The sequence below is a fragment of the Curcuma longa genome, chromosome 14, assembly GCF_044706935.1.
Source record: "Curcuma longa cultivar G26 ecotype Majalengka, Jawa Barat chromosome 14, ITB_CL_G26_1.1, whole genome shotgun sequence".
Classification (NCBI taxonomy): domain Eukaryota; kingdom Viridiplantae; phylum Streptophyta; class Magnoliopsida; order Zingiberales; family Zingiberaceae; genus Curcuma; species Curcuma longa.
In genome coordinates this window covers 5,691,489-5,709,431 of record NC_133874.1, presented here as the reverse complement: position 1 = coordinate 5,709,431, position 17,943 = coordinate 5,691,489, and the positions used below count along the sequence as shown (strand labels likewise).

The 17,943-nt window shown below is 33.8% G+C and overlaps 1 protein-coding gene across 1 annotated transcript; it reads right to left on the bottom strand.

Annotated features, from left to right (window-relative positions):
• Nucleotides 1-156: 156 nt before the first annotated feature.
• On the bottom strand, nucleotides 157-16,803 carry LOC141844947 (sucrose nonfermenting 4-like protein). The gene is made up of 13 exons (XM_074732930.1): nucleotides 16,601-16,803; nucleotides 15,783-15,870; nucleotides 15,284-15,466; nucleotides 14,775-14,909; nucleotides 14,621-14,680; nucleotides 13,547-13,636; nucleotides 12,624-12,758; nucleotides 8,702-8,846; nucleotides 8,388-8,561; nucleotides 1,965-2,028; nucleotides 1,807-1,876; nucleotides 761-878; nucleotides 157-697 (listed from the first exon to the last, which is right to left on the bottom strand). The coding sequence occupies exons 1-13, from the start codon at nucleotides 16,723-16,725 to the stop codon at nucleotides 606-608; spliced, it is 1,479 nt and encodes a 492-aa protein (XP_074589031.1). The 5' UTR covers nucleotides 16,726-16,803; the 3' UTR covers nucleotides 157-605.
• Between the last annotated feature and the right edge of the window lie 1,140 nt (nucleotides 16,804-17,943).

Sequence of the window (17,943 nt, the reverse complement as noted above, 5' to 3'; positions counted from 1 at the left end):
ACGGTCCGAAGGAGATGGATTGAATCAAGAGAAGCATCAAATAGTGTTTGATATCTCCCTTTTTCTCTTTTCCTATTTGATCATCATTTCAATCCTTTTGAAATGAAACCGGTCGGAGTATTTGTTATGGTTGCTAAGTGAAGAAGAACGATACCGTTGGAGTTGCAAAGTGAAGAATGATAAAATTGTAAAGAGTATACATATTGTTGGTAACAGAGGGCAAGTTGTATATGACAATGAAGGCAGGCAGGCCAACATTCTCACTCTGATACAACTAAAAAGATCAGATTGAACAACATCATTCTTTCCACACTTCATGCCTACCTGTTAGTAGTATTTCTGTGCAGAAAATAGAACGTGATAACACTTATATGCCCACATGATGGGAGTATCGAACATCAATTGATAATCAGCGGATGCTAAAAAGGAAAAAAGAAAAGAAAATTGAACATCCTAAACATTTACAGACCCCTGTAGCCTTCTAACCACCGAGGCCTATCAATGAAATAAATCGCAGATGGCTGGGCTGAAACAACGATGTTCACCAAAAACAGTGATGTTCTTGCAGCAGCCTCACTTGCTCAGAAGCAGTTGAGTGAGTTTCGCTAGGAAAGCAGGAATTTGAATACATCACTCAGTGAAATTATTCCTTCCACGCGTTTGCTTCCGGCCTCAACAATGACAACACGCCTCACCCCTGCAATCACAGGCATAAGATAGGGAACCAGTTGGGTGAACGCCGCTAAAGAACAAAATTTACCAGGATTTGACAATCTTTCCATCACTTTCAGCAAAGGATCGGTGCGGAGGCACATCTGGCATCTCTGGCCATCAAAACCCCCGTGAGAAGACGGTGCGTCATGCCCAAGTTGTAGTGCCTGATATTGGCACAAGGATAAAAAAAACAGTAAAATCCATTTAACATGGCATATATCTGGGAAAATAAGAGCAAATATTGGATTGAAGTTATATATGCGATCCAAAGCTAGATCTTCATTTTGACACCAGTTGCCAGCAAGACGATACCATCGTACCACATCCCAGCTCAATGAGAAAACAGAATTGATAGGTCTAAAGTGGACTAAAGCTCTTGACTAGGCATTATGAAACAACCAAACTAGGTTCACCATTATTAATGTGTACCTTCAAAATGTCAGAACAATCTCGCTCATGTATGGCTTGACTTTCCCATCAAGCATTAATACACTAGTTCAAGTCTTATGCACCATAATTTGCCCACCACTAGCATTAAAGCAAAGTAAGGGGTGTCACATCCTCAACAATATACATATGGATTTCCAAGATAAAAGAGCCCCTCCTAATCCTATTGCATCACTTCCTTAGGACTTTTAGCTTTAGAATTCAACTACATCTAAATATGTCCCTTAATTCTTTCTCCAAAGGCGTGATGCTCTCAAATGGAAAGTCACTGTTGAGAAAAGCATCTAGTTTAAATCATATCAGTTCTCCATGTATAAGACACATAATGTTGTATTTCAACCAAAGTTGTTGCTAGATCACTTCAAAAAACGTCCCTACTTAAGAGTAGCTAGATCATGGAAGGCGTATAAGAAAAGCTAGTCACAAGCATTTAGTCTTTTAGGTTAATAAGTACAAGGCCACTTTAAAATAATGGACGACAATGAAATGCAATTGTTACCAACTTTATTGCACAACTGGATGGTATAACTGAGTGGTTACATGAATGATTGATCAATTCCAAATTAGAATTAGCACAGTTGTTGATAATTCACAATAAATGATTCACGTTGATTCTTTTGATAAATAAAAGTTCTCATTCATTACCTGCTGAATACTCATTTTATCAAGGTGTATTTGCGCATAAATTCTGTCTTTAGCTAATGCTGTGATATCACTGCAGATAAAATCATAAAAAAATTCTGAAGTGCACCGGAAAGAAAAAGGGAAGAAGGTTGGCAACAAAGAACAGAAAGTCAGCTTACCTTCTGGAATATATATCCATGAAGGAGTCATTTTCATCAACTATGGGGATTGAACTAACCTTAGCTGCAGATAAACAGTAGTTATTTTTGTAAAACATCTGACATGTAAATGAAGCACAAGCAGAGTAGAAAAAAAAGATAGTCTCTGGAAAAATATTTGTAATTGAAGATTGGAAGTGACATACAAAGCTTCACACAAATGAACAATTGAAGAGAAAAGGCAAAATATCACCAAGGGCAAACTTAGTTGGACAAATTAGAAAATATTATGATTCACATGGCAGTCCTCAAAAAGAGAAAGAATAAGCTTGAAGCAGAAAAATATATGTTAAATTTTCAAAAAAGATCCCAGAAACTATTTCATTCCTCTTGAATTGATTTTATAAAGCCTAAGATTCAATTGAATAATTTTGTTCCTCTGCTTACTTTGGCACTTTTCAATGCAGTCCCAGCTTACCTGAATGCAGAATGCTAATTATTCCAGACAAAAATTATGTCAAATGCATCAGTCAAGATGTACAAATATGCACTGTTTGGATCTACAGTGTATGATTGCACTGTTTGGATCTACAGTATGGTTGGCTAGAACAGGAATAAAGATGTACATTGAACAGTGATTTCCCAAGGTTATATTCACCCTCACAGAAGGGAGAGGAGAGCATATTTTTCAAAGCCCTCTCCCTCATTTACCTTGGTAAGAATCCAGGTGGAAGGAGACATGGCAGCATTCTACAAAGCAACTTGGGAGCAGCTAAATCGCATCTGCCCAAAACCGAGTCGACATGAGCGGTGAATGGAAACTGTGACAAAAAGTCATCTTTGCCCTTCATGGGCTTGGGTGGAAAGCATGATAATGCAACATGTAGCTCGGACAAGGGTGGGTGAGGTTGACAGAGTGCTATGAATGCATGCAAGGTTAACAAGAGTGAAACTGCTAGCTCGGTGGAAGGCATGATAACCTTGACAAGGTAGCTCGAATAAAGGTGGTCAAGATCAATCAGGGAGCAAAAAGATTAGAAAAAGGTTCAGAGGGGATGCAGACAAAGTCAACAAGAGGCAACAAGCATAAGCACTGAACTTGGACAAGGTCGACAGGGGTGAGATGCACTTGAGTGAAAATGGCAATAGGGTAGATTAGATAGGCTAATCAAGGTAAACTAAAGGTAGAAGACTTGAACAAAGTTAACGAAGGCAGTGAGCAACCAATCATGGACCAGGGAGGGTGGTGTGGGAAAAGGCAAGGGTAATCCTGTCATCCATCTCCTTTTCCACTCCTCTCCTCTCCCTTCCATAAGGATAAAACATTGGAAGATTTGTGTGACACACGAGATGTATCCTTTGAGAGGATTTGTCCAAGAGGATCAAGGTGTATGCCATGACCCATCAGGGTGCTCACAATAAAAGGGTCCCCATAATCAGGATATTAGTGAGCCTCGCAACTAATAGTCCTCCTCATTAGAGTTTTAGCAATGTTCACCAGCATAGAGGACAAATCAGTGAGATTTAAACTCCAGGTGGATGATTTGGTTGACCAAATGATGTGCAAGAGGCTTGGGGAGACAATATTATATCAAGAAAAGCATAGTGATGGACCCCAAATAAGGATGGATTGTGAAAAGGTTTTTTTAATAATGTGAGAGATGTTATAGATGATGAGGACGAGATAGATGTTATCAGTGATGGATTGAATGAATATACACAATAGGAGTGTCTTGGAGAATGGCAATGCAGGGATCAAAAAGGGCATCATCAGTGTTGTTCACGTGGTAACTACCACTTGGATTATAGGAAGTAACTTGACAATGAACACATTGAGACAACTGGTACAGTAGCCAAAGACAAAGATGTAAGACTAGCCCTACACTTGGTAAGTAGTCGGTGATGTTAGTGATGAATAATTGGAATGTGAAAAATTATCACTGTGATCATAAAGTACCTCTAAAACTTAAAGGAAAGTTTTATAAAATGACGGTTAGACTTGCTATATTATATGGAGCGTCTTATGACTCAAGCACACGAGCAGAAGATGAAAGTTGCAGCGATAAGGATGTTAAAGTGGATGTCAAGCATATAAAGACAGACAAGATAAAAAATGAAAATATTGAAGAGAAAGTTGAGATTACCTATTAAGGGAAAACTCAAGGAGACATGTTTAAGATGATACGAGCATGTATGTAAACGATCAATAAATGCTCCAATTAAACGATGTGAAACTATGACATATGTGCACATCAAACGAGGAAGAGGAAGATAAAAAAAACTTAATTAGCAACAATGAGACAAGATAAAATTTATTTAAATATAAATGATGATATAGTAGGGGATAGAACCTAATAGCATAGAAGGGTCCATATAGCTGACCCCACCTAGTGGGATAAGGCTTGATTGTTGTTGTTGTTAAAAAATTATCATTGTAAAATATAAAAATATAATTGTATGCTCTATTAATGAAATTAATTTTTTTATTTATGAAACTCGTTGAATCTGTGCAATTAGTAGATTGTAATGAAAATTCTAACATCATTAGTACTTTAGTAATACTGCTTCAGTGATAGATCATTAGAGATGTGAGATAATCCTAAAGCATGTAGAGATGATATCGAAAGGATCCCGGGTCATAGTGATCATGAGAATAGAATATTAACTTCATGGTACGGCAGTACATTCTGTGTTTCTGTTACATAATAGAATGCGACGATCACACTGATGATGTTTAAACAAGCACATGAATCTTTAGACTTGAGATTACTACTTATTTTACATAGAGCAACATAGTTTGACACTTACTGTTTGATCCCTTAAAAGAATTGCGTGTACACTTAGAATTAACATCTTATAGAGATGAAAGAGTAAACAAATACACTAGTTATCACTTTTAATAAAAGGGAGAATATATGACATGGTTGATTTGATGAGGACTATTTGACTTAAACCTATATAGAATGAACTCTAATTAAAAAGAGTTCTCAAGCTAACATTCCTTCTAATCTATCATGGCCTATTTAATGAATACTTGGATGCATCCTAGTAGGATAGACTAATCATCCTAGGAACTATGGAAAAGAATTCTTAAGCTGATATTCCTTCTAATGAGACATGGTTATATCGAATGAACACTTGAATACATCTTAATAGGGTAGACACTGATCCATATCATAGGAGTTGTAAACAAGCGTTTATGGAACCTTCACTTTCAAAATGGTGGATAGTCTTAATGTCATATTGTAGATCAATCAAATCTTTTGAACCTAAACCAATAAAAGTTCTAGTGTGAGGTCAATAATAATCATTTAGATACACTCTTATCATGGAGTCTACCGAGTCATATGCACAAAGCATGATCCTGGCATTTAATTAAATAATTAACAATTAATTATATTGATTAATAAAAAATTAACTCGAATTAGTTAAGAGTGAATTTATTTAATTAAGTTTTGCAAAGAGGGTAGTTGCAAAATTATAAGTTAATTTGTTTAATTAGAATTTGTGGGATCAAATTGAAAATTAATTTAATCTAAGTCCCAATTAATTTTACAAAAGTTATCAAAATTAATTTATATCAAAGAATAATTTTAGAAATATTTTTACAAGCGGTGTTAAATTTCTAAAATGTTTGAAACTTTTTAAAAACCTCCAAAAATTAATTAACTAATTGAAAATAAAATGGATTGAGTCCTAATTAATCTACTAGTTAGTTAACATCACCAGATTAATTAATCAGTTGAGAATAAATAGGATACGATCCTAATTAATCTCTTCTAGTTAATTAAACTTCGATTATTGGGATTACATATCATGGTCTATACATACAACAACAACCAAGCCTTATCCCACTAGGTGGGGATTTCATGCTCTATACATATGAGACCAAATTAAAATCAAATGAGATATAAACAAGAAATTAAGTGTAAACTTTCTAATTAGATTAGAAACTAAACATTATCCAATCTCTCTCTTCTCACTTGTTACCACCAACCACCTCAATGTTGTTAGCACCGACCAAATCAATTATTTCCTCTTTGCGAGGGAAACTAGCACCTCCACAACTAGCACCTCCACACTATAACAAGAGATGAAGTAGGGTGTGTGCATCCTAACGCATCTATAATTCTCATGAAGATATGGCGAATTAGATTTATCTTTCATTTAATATTACCACCCACCCAGGTGTTGTTAGCACTAACCAAGTCAACATTTTTTCCATTGTGAGGGACGCTAGCAACTCCACACTACAACAGGAGATCTTGTTGCATGGACAAAGTAGGGTGCATGCATCCTAATGCATTAACAATTCCCATGAAGGTATAATGAATTAGATATATCTTGCATTTAACATTATTATTATTATTTTAATTTGATCTAACATTGAACGAAAAGCACACAAAAACTAACAGTTGGCAACTCTGCTACGTCAGTATGTTATCTTCCATTGTCATAATCCCAAAAGGTGATGGAGAGGTGGATGGAAAGGAAGTGAATCAACTTTTGTTGCATCTTAAACTCCTTGTCACTGTGTTGCCTTTGGTTGCTGCTTGCCTCTAGATGTGCAAATGCAACAATAATTCTCATTCATGGTAAACAAGACCATCCAACACAATACATTACTAGTGGGTGCAATTAACATAATGGCTAGGGAAACGATGGTACATTAAGGGCACATATTGTAGAGAATAAAGGAGCAGGCATGATGTTCTAGATGTAGATTAAAAATTTTGATTGAAAGTCATATGTGGGTGGGGTGGGTAGGTAAGGGGAGAGATTATGTTGCTATATCAAATCCCAACTTCAAGGAACTAAAAGAGTAAACTAATAAGAGAATCCACTACATCAATATGCAGTGTTAGCCCTACCTATTTGATGGATCTTATTTCTCCATTGAACCCAATGTATGACAATATCACTAGTAGTACTCAAATATATTAAATGTTTTTTATCATGTTAATTCGAGTTCATTATAATCTATCTAATACCTACGTCTCAAATTCTAATTGACAAAACTAGCCTATTAAACATCGGCCATCTTTAATTCAGCTATGCTACATTAACATATTTTTTTATATGTCAAGGCTAGTTTTGTTTGTTAAAAAAGATATAGTGTATGACACATCCAAGTGTGCTCTTATAAAATTATCCTTTTAGCATAAACGTCACATGGTGTGACAAATGACATGCTTATATATGCGTACCAGAAGCTTATAATACATAGTATCTCATTTCCTAAAATTAACTTAGTCTAATAATTCCATCTCCAATTCTTTTAACTCCAATAACTTCATCTTTATAATCTTTTTCAACTAAATGCATGGTACATTTTTTTATGTTTAATTTATCCAATATACAAATATTTAAATTATTACTTATTTTCTAACACATTTTTATTTCTTTTAAGCATATTATTAAACTCTTCTAATCATTGTATCTCACAATTAATCCCTTCCTCAAAAATGTTTCTTACGTTAAGTTCCTAACTTTGCCTTAAAAGCATGAACTAGCTTCTTTAAGTGCACTTCTCTGCAAGAGTCCTTTATTATTTGTGTCCTTGATAAAATTGGGTAATGGACATTGAGAATGAACCCCAAAGACTAATGACCAAACCAATGTAAGATTAAATTATTAATTCTAACACCCACATATAATAATGACCTTTAACAATTGTAATCCAAGCATTTAGATCCATGATGGCTTGGAAAACAAACTATACTGATGATGGTAAGAAAGCTTAACAATTGCAATTAGTGTACAGAGCAATGCCATTTTAATTTACAAATTATCAAAGGTTGAAAACGTATTTGGAAATACAGCAAGTACAACTATAGTTACTTCTATTACTTAAGTACCATGATAGATGTTTCCAAGAGAAATTTTCCTCGCCCAAATTCCAGAGTATCATATAAAGGAGACAATTCCATAAACAAAATTCAAGAAGTTTAGTTCCACATACATAGAGCTTAAGAGCTATTAAGACTATGTATGTGGTAATGTTATTGAAGGCAGATATTTAACTAACATGCACTGGAAACCAAGACTTTTAAGAAAAACATTTAAAATGTTGCAACCAAACAGAATTCAAGCAAATAATGTGCGAGCTATGCCACCAGACTACATAAAATCAAACAAGGCAGTGCAACAATTATGAGCTTCCATTAATTTAGCATAAGTATAATCATTAAATGTTTGAAACTCATAACAAGAAGAGAACAATAAGCGGAATTAGTTTAAGATTTATGGACACTCAGAATTTTAGACTTGCACAACCAAGGTTGTATTGCCAATCAGCTATGATATTCAATTGAGTGGTATAGAGATCCCCATGAAACAAAACAAACAAAAATGAATTTAGATATCTACAAATTCAAGATAAAATCAAGAAAGCACAGAAAATTGCAAGCATAAGGTAAGGGAAAAAACATGGCCAGAGTCAACCTTGAATCAAAAGAGAAAGGGCCAAACTAAGTGACCCATTTCGCCTTAACATCACTAATGGACGGCCACTTTGGTCATCAATTCGCGGATCCCAAGTACCCAAAGGTATTTTACAAATAGGTTGTTGTAGAATAGGTAAAGAACTAATAGAGTGCCTAAAGTGCCTGCAAATACCTGAAAGTTAAAAAGGTTAAAAAGTGAGTCATATAACAGCTTAAACAAATGCATACATAGTTTCAACAAAAAAAAAAAGGAAAGGAACAAATATACAAAGCATTCAACTTCATAAATATGCAGGCACAATGTTTACTTACATTTCAGAATCCCTGAGAGAGAGGCAAGATGCAATAATTGTGGGAAAGAACCATCTTGCGCCGATGAGTGCATAATTGGAACAGTAGATACTTCATTTTGCAGAATCTTTACAGCTACATCTTTTAAGGAATCATAAGGACCAGCCTGGAGAGAGAAACAGAGACAGATCACAATATCAGTCAATTAAGCATTTCCATCATACAAACTAAAATCAGAGGGCGACATGTATATTTTTTAAAAAATATTCCAGGCAAACAAGTTCAAAGTTCACAGATAAGGTAGTACTTTTCTTACATGAGGGAAAAATATTAACCAGGGAAAGACATAGCTTCCCTAATCATATACCATGCTAATGATGTATGTAGTTAGACCATGTCACTCTCTAAGGACTGTCATCTGAATCATGGAAATCAGTTAACATACACTATTGTTGCATCTTTATCATTGTGTACTTTGCATTTTTCTCCTTTACTCTGTACCAATATGTACCAGTTTAATTCCTTGCACATGTGGCACGGTTTGGGACTCAACCATTCAAGCAGATATAAATCAAGGTTGTTGTGAAGCCTAATGCAAAACAGTAGTCACGATCCGTGACAACTCAATTTTACACTATCCTTTGCTATGATTGGATGGCTATAGAATGACCAGAATGGCAAAAATTGTGGACAAAATTGGGAGTGATGACCAAGTGGTACAATGCACATTTCTACAAGTCTATGCAGAACAATCTGATCTGATTGCATCATCATTATCATCATGCCATGTTTGTCCTAGCTATTTGGGATAGGCTATCCCTTCATTGAGCTCTATGCTACGGTATCAGTAATATTTAAAATAATTAAATCATTTTATCCCAAACCCAACCCCCTTATAGGATGGGATTCTCTTTGTCAATCAAAGACCTGATACTAATTCAGTCAGGAGGTCTCCCTCCTTTGGAATATGTGAGCCCCCCATCATTTTATTTTGTGTTTGACTGCAACAATCATATTTAAAAACCAGTCTTCAAAATCTCGAGCCAGAGTTTTATTCTCTAACCGGAACTTACGATTTCAATAATATATTTTGTCCTGTTGGTACAGTTTCAATACTTTTAATTGAAGTATTAATAATTACATAATTAATTTTAAAATTAAGTTGTAACTTTTAATTGTTCTTATTGTAATTAATTGTTAATAATTAATTAGTTGTGAGCTTCTGTATATATTTGTTAATCAATTTGATCACCTCAGTTCCTACAAACAATTAAGTTTTATTTTTAGAAATAGCTTTGGTCATCTGTACATTTTATAATCTTTTTGTTTTATAATGATTTACACTTACAATCTATTCAATATTCCAAGTAAAATGTTAAAATAAGTTACACATAAATTATATTAAAAGATTATGAATTATTTCCTTCCCCTCAACTTCTCTCTCTATGTATACTCTCCCTCCCTAATTTCTCTCATCCTCTCACCCATAGCACAAACCTCCCGCCCACTACCACCTGCCCGTTGTGCCCGCCCATCATCACCTATCCATTACCCATCTTTAGTACTCCTCTCCTCCCCTTTTCCACCTTCTCCCCCTCTCTTCTCTCTCTCTCCTCTCTCTTTGTTTGATCACCATGTTGTGTTGTTTCATGTTAGTCAGTAAGTAGAATGCTAAATTTCGGTTGTACCAACCAACACGGGTCAACACTTCATTCCATGTTAGAACTACAATCATGATAAGCATGTTTCCTATAATAGTCATGCAGTGCATGTGCACTAAATCTTTGTAGCTAAACTTTGCTCCAACAAGCCAAAAAGGCAGGTTTAAAAAAAACCAGAAATTAGATTGCATCCCATCGAGCCCCATAGGTGACTCGAGGATAGGAGTATCTATTGATTGCTTTGTAAATAAATCCTTGACCCAAGTATTCACAAGCGTTTTGTTTTAAATCTTCTCTAAAGAAAAAAAAAGTTCATTTTTTGTTTCAATACTATAAAAAAAATGTAAGATGTTATTTGGGAACCTAGAAAATTTTAATTTTTCAATTTCATTTTGAAAGAAATAGAAAAGGAGTAAACAAAAAAATTGCCAAAAAAATAAATGTCAAAGTAAAAAGGAGTAAAACTCAAAAAGAGTTTTTAGATACTCTCTAATTTCTAAGAACCACCAACAACCATTTTTACAAAATAATTGCAATAGCCCAAAATAATTCAAAGACATTGACAATGATGAAATTATCAATTATTATTTATTTATTTTATATACTATTCATATTGGATGCTAAAGTTAATTATATGCTAATTATAGAAAGGTAGACTTACAAAATTTACATACATAATTAACACTAATTATTCAATTGTTTTCTCAAAAATAAAACTCTACTTTAATAAATATTTAAAAATTACGAATTTTTAATAATGTAACAAAAAAAACTTGGTTATCAAAAATGGAAATAAATTATATAAAATAATATTTTTTTAATTTTTTCATAAAAAATGTGTTATTGAAATATATTTTTTTTCTCAACAACTATAACACGTTTCATAAATTTTAAGTTTTAATACTGATTTTTATATTCATCTACCAAACATATCTTTAAATTTTAAAGAGTTAAAATAGAATCATTCTTTTTATTTTTTGTTTTATTAAAATGCAAGACTCAAAAGTTTCATTTCCAAAACAGAATCTAATTGTTCAAGAATTATAAATAGTGTCACACAATCTCCCTCTTTCATCAATGGAACCGTTAAACATAATGGAATAACAGCTGAAGAAACCAAAGTTGCCACGGGAAACGCAGCTACAAAACACGAAATGGAGGTTCAAAGTACTGGCTGCAAGAGGCAGTGAAAAGGAGTGAGAAGGGAACAATGGAGAAGCAAGGCAAGTAGGGTTGTGTAAAGAAGTGGAAGTAGAAGGCATCCTCCAAGAAAGGGAGGTTGGAGAAGTACAAAGAAAAGGGGGAAGAAACCAAGGTAATGAAAGTGACAATAAGCACAGTTTTTTCCTTTTGTTCTTTTTTTTTGTGATGCTATGTAATCATGTACAGTTGTTTTATGCAACAATGTCTCCATTCTCATCCTATAAAAAAAGTAGTGAAACAAATCCTCAATTTTAAGAGTTTTTTTTCTTACAGGTATCTATAAGATTTTACTTTGTATGTCCTATAGTAATTATTAAAATAAAAAGGATTCTTAGCATCATTCTTAAGCTATTCAAAATTGTGACTGTTCAAGAAGAGATATACAAAATTGCTGTATATCCTGTAGAAATGAAGTCTAGCATGAGCATAAGTCAATTATTTGACTCCTTTCAAAAGTCCAAAGTCGTTGTAACTAATATTCTAATACTGCATAAATTACCCTCCTCTCAAACTGAGCTATAATAAGAGCAGGTGGGCAAATTTAGAGGTTACAATTATTTATCTCTTTTTATTCACACTAGGAATTTGTATGCATTGCACTGGTTCCTATAAGGAAACTTTCCCATTTTATTGTCACTGTTTTTTCTGTCTTTTATAATGATCAAGGATGGACAAAATTTTAAGAATTCTACTTTTAATTATTATATGAAGTACTTAGTTTTAACCATTTTACCTTTTTTGTTCTCAATATCATGGGTGGACAGTGAATAACATAGACTATAAAATTTCACTGTTAATATTTGAGAAAATAATTGTAAGGACTAGAAGTGCATGTCACACCATTTACCATCATGTAAGATAGTGACTACAAGTTGTGGATACTCTTTGCAGTAGCAATAATTTGACGTCTTGATAGGAGAACATTTCTCAATTTGAAATGAAGGTTCCTTAGCAAAGATTGATTATCTTACATAGAATAAGAAGTAAGCCTATGATTTCTCCTTTTAACATGTTGAGAAGTAATAAAAGAATCTACCATGAAAGGCAAAAAATGAAACAAAAGTAGCACAAAAGTTTACATGGATTATGTGACTTTGAAGTGGCCTGCCATGATTGCCTAACTGCTCAAAAAGATGATGCTTCCCCTCTTTCCAAGCAGATATTGTATGTGTCTCCAGTTCTTCCTCTCTAAGATTTGAACCTCGATTTCCAAGCTGCAAATGCAGGAAGGTTTCCCATTTATGATAATTAAGAAACAGGCAATATAGAAATTATTTTTAAAAAACTAAATCCCTACAGACATAAGGGATCAGCAAAGTTCCAACTAATTAAAGAGAAATGTGTGCAACCTAATTGATACAAAACAACATCAACAAACACACAAAAAAAAACATTTTTTCTAGAAATTATCAACCTCTACTCATCTGTTATAGAACATTTTCAACCAAAAATGTACGACCAGCCAACCACCATTATCTGCTCACACTATTAAATTTGATCTACTTCATCACAAATGAACTAACAATATTTATGAAAGTATTCACAGTTTCACCTGCAACTCCTTCCAGTGGAGCCAACCACAGATGAAGCAAAATATATAAGTGACATGAAGATAACTTTTTTAGGTCGTATGGCTTGTCTTTCTTAATTCATGAGTTGATTAACACAAAGTTTAAGAATTATTGCAAGAGATCTATTCAATTAATACATGATTTTCTAACATCTTGTTTTCTTCAAAAATTTCTGATCGTTGATTAACACAAAGTTTGAAGAATTATTGCAAGAGATCTATTCAATTAATACATGATTTTCTGACTTGAAAATTGATAATGCTCAATGAAACCATTACAGTCAAAGCAAATGCAACAATTGCAGCCATATATTCAGCACAACTAAAGGCATTTCTAAAGATAAAGAACCACTTAAAACAACCAACCTTAAGCATAGTGATTATTGTTAATCAGTTCATACTAAAAAAAGGAGCAAGAGATCATATACATACCTCTTGCAGAATTAAAATAAAATCAAGAGCACTAAGTACTCCTACAAATTGACACCTCAGGGAATCCCAGAGCGGAGCTACAGAAATTCCCTAAATATTCATAGCAGAAACTTAAATAAGATAGCTATTGCTGAGAGACCATGGTTAAAATAACAAGGACAACAAAAAAAGCTTTGTAGGTAAATGATTAAGGTTAACATACGCAGATGGCCAATTTAACATTAGAATGAGGAAATAATATGTAATGTAGACATAAAAGAAAGAGAGTCATAGACATAATTATATGGTGAGTCAAAAATGTCAGCTGTGCGAAGAGAGGTAGAGAGAACCAAAAACCTTCATTAGTTACTAACAAAAACAGAGATTTTCCGTCTTTAAGAAAATGGATTCAATATTAGATAAAAAATTATATACAATCAACCCAAAGGTCCTAAACTAGTTGTGACATTACCACTTATAGCTGACATTTAAGATTTAGAAATAATAATCGAACCATTGAAGTTTCCTGGAGTAAGAGCTTATCCAAATTAAACATAAAAAAGAATATACAGTACAATCAAGACATAGCAACATTTGAAAGCTATAGATATGTAAGAAATACAAATACCAAAAGTTTGGAAACCTAGCACTAGCATGCATCTAGTGATTTAAGACAACTAATGGTATTATGACAGAGAAGTTAGGGCATTTTTCAACCTTAGTCATTGATGTCAAGTTATTATGAGAATCTATTCTCCACATTACATCCTTCCACATTTTGAAGAGACAGGTATGCTGTGACATGCAGAAGCAATTTTGATTATACAAACAAAATAAATGGAATGCTGAAAAACAATTATTAATCTTTATTATTTACGCAATGTAATTTTAATCAATGACGTGATCCTCAGCATTATCTTGAAATAGCAAAGGACTATTTTGGCATCAGACATCAGAATGATTTCCTCAAATAAAAAACACTATAAGGTGATGTAGCACAGAAATTCTAGGTGTTTGACCTATCATGTTAAATTGAAAAGCATCAGATACTGAAATACTACAGGTCAATTTAAAGATCCACATTAACTAGAGTACCTGTTCATGAAGAATATGAAAGGCCTGCTTTACAGGCAAATTAACATCAAGTGCAATGACCTGAATTGTTGTGTAATATTAGATGGATGCCAAATGTCACCAGAATTATAATAATACAAGCTCAAGCTGATAAAGAAACACAAGTTGCTTGTACCTTTCCAGAGTCAGGAAGTAAATCATAAGCTGTATGTGACGACAAGAAAATAGAAATACAAATGCGGGATGTTTTAATATCCTCCTCTGAAATCTTAGCAGCACCATCTTGCATGGTTCCTTCCAATAATGCTTCCTGCTTGATGCCAAAATACTCATTGAGCCATAATGATTTTTATATGAAAAAAATGCACATCATGCTATGCATAAAATGCAAAAACCAACTAAAAAGCAAATAACTAATCACAGTACACCAGCTCAGAACAGAACACACTCATGTCAATACAGGGGCAATGCAAGTGTGTCAAAACATTAAACTATCCAATGACCGTTATGGCATATAGTAATTTGGACTAGTTATTTTGCATTAACCATGAGCATAATGTAGTTTTATTATAATTCACAGGTTAATAATGAATATGATTGCTGCAATATTGTCAAACATGTCCCGTCCTTGCACTGATAAAGCCATTGCATGCAAAAGAAGAAATTTCCAATATGTAAACTTACATGATGAAAGGTTTCGTTGTCAACATCCATTCCCATTCTGATGTTAGGAGTCCCAGGGCTTGGTAATGCAGCCAGAGGATTAGCCTCAGGAAGTATATAGATAGTGTTGACTAGCCCGTAGTCTCCGGTTAGAAAAGGTTGGTGTTCATCATGCCTCCACTCACCATCAACATAAAACTTATACTGCATTAACATGACAAAGGAAAAGTGAGTCCATCCTAGCAATTGCACCCAAATCATTCGTACAAGTAGAAATGATCCACCATTAGTATATGCATAGAGAAATTTGCAATAACCCTCGGCTGGATGAAACAATGCATGCGTACCAAAGTTCTCATAAATTAAGATAACATATTTTAATAGCATATAAATCAAAACCAAGAACGGATGGCCAGAAGATATGCAACTAGGTGATAAAACATTTTTAAAAAAATCTAGTTTGCAATAAAACATTTTAAAATAGCAATTCAAGAAAAAAGGGAAAAGCAAAAAAGTATACCTGATGTAACCCTGGTGACAATCTGCAAATGACCTGAAACACTGTAGGGCAACCCTCCACGGGAGACATGGGTACATGTTCAGACCATCTGATGCATGTATACAAACTTATTAGATCATCTTGATAGTTATATCAACTACATGAACAGCAGTGGTAGCTTATAGTGCTACCACCTAATTTGACATGCATGTAATAGATTATATAACAAAATTTACATTTAGTCCAAATTTACCATCATATCGATCACATATAGACACCTAGGCAAAGGTGAATTTTTAATAAACCATCTCTGAGGTAGCTTTGCAATGAGATAAACCTACTAAAATAAAGGAATAGTTCTAACTCTGCAACAGTTGAAAAATAATGAATATTGTTGGATATGGCTGCAAAAGTTTGTATGATTTGATAAATCATAGAATTCTTTAATTTAACCAATACAGTTACTTTTACCCTTCCATGGAGGGAAAAAATTAATCTAAAATGAGCAAACCAAGTACATGCACTGGTGTTGCAAGCACCAAATGATTCAAGTTGTCCACTTCAATTTAACATTGTAGACAATACTGAAAATTGTAAATTCAAAAGAAAAATATGGTAAAGTTAATACAGATATCCCTGAATCTCTCAAAATACTGTAAGTTTCTAGACAATAAGGGTTCCTCAATTAGAAACATTAATAAATGTCAAAAGTCAAATAATAGAGAGCAGAACAACCAATGGAGTATCAGTGCGACGATTAAACTTTGTTGGTAACATATAAACAGTTGAATAATGGATTCAACCAAAATGCTGGGGGAAAGAAGCAATGTGAGACTGACCCTGTGAAAGAGCCGGTTACGAAGACCCTTCTCCCACCATAAGGCCACACAAGCCGTGTAGGTGCTAGCATACCGCCAGAAACACCAGCTCCCGCATGAGAATTTTCTGTGCCCCGAGGAAACATTTTTGCGCAAATCACTCAAACAGCAAGTCCAAAGTTAGCTAACCCCCCTTCGAGTCCCTTCACCTCTTATACAATATTGTAATCAAGCCGGGATCCTCCTCCCGCACAGCAACATAGAGGACCCCTCAGTGATTGGCCAGAGACAACATCAAACCACCGAAAACTCGCTCACGAAGAAGAAGATTCCTCTCAAATCTCTATCTCACGAACGCGGCAAAAGACAACCAATATCGTCGATACCAGACAGAAGCCGCTTCCAAATCCTCCTCAACTTTCAAATCCGACGACCATCAGCTCACGATTTCAACGAAGACCAGACGACCAAAAGAAATCGATCCGATCTTCAACAATCTCTACGGTAAGAAACAAAACCGTAAGCTGGATCTCAGAACGCCGATCAGTAATCGAGCAAAAGACAAAAAAACAAAAAAAAAAGACTCCGAATAAAATTCCCGATCCCAATCGAATCAAACTCTTCTGATATTTCTAAATAGGAAACCCTAAATCGAGGGGGAACGACGGGTAACAAATCTCACCATGGAGGAGCGAGAGAGGAGAGGAGAAGCGAAGGGAGGAAGGCGACGAAAAAGGGAGGAAAAAAAGAAGCGAGAAAGAGAAGGCGAGGCGAAAAAACAAAAAAGTAGCGGAGAGAAGCCCACCACAAGACTATGGTTCATGAGTTCGACCCCAAACCAGCCCATATTTGAGCCAATTTTGGAAAATATAATAATATTGTCCCAGAATTAAGAAAGTAAATAAGTCCAGTTAGATATTTAATTAAGTTATTTATTTAAATTTAATTTAATTTTTTTATGAATTTAAATTTGATTATAATTTAATTTTAGTTTGATTCAGATTTATTAAATTTTTAATTCAAATTTGTTTGATTGTTTAAAATTTTTATATTTTAAATTTATTTGATTGATTATTGAATTTGATAATATAAATTTATTTATTCATTTTAAATTTTTTTAATGTGTTAATAAGAATTTTATCGATAAATATGATTCACAAATATTATTCATGAACATTAATAAATACATATGTGTAATGCGTTCGAATCTATTCATTTAATTTAATTAGTTATTCATAATTATTTATTTATTTGATCTGAATAAATATAAATAAATTCTTATTAAATTAAAACTTTTATTGAGTTGAATAATAAACTTGTTCATAAACCTTTATTTCATTTACATATCCTGATAAGCTTATATT

Coding starts and splice junctions, on each gene's coding strand:
- LOC141844947 (XM_074732930.1), bottom strand. CDS start 16,725: ATGTTTCCTCGGGGCACAGAAAATTCTCATGCGGGAGCTGGTGTTTCT. Junction 12,759..13,546: donor TTATTTTAATTCTGCAAGAG/GTATGTATATGA, acceptor CTGCATTTGCAG/CTTGGAAATCGAGGTTCAAA. Junction 1,877..1,964: donor ATGGATATATATTCCAGAAG/GTAAGCTGACTT, acceptor TTTTATCTGCAG/TGATATCACAGCATTAGCTA.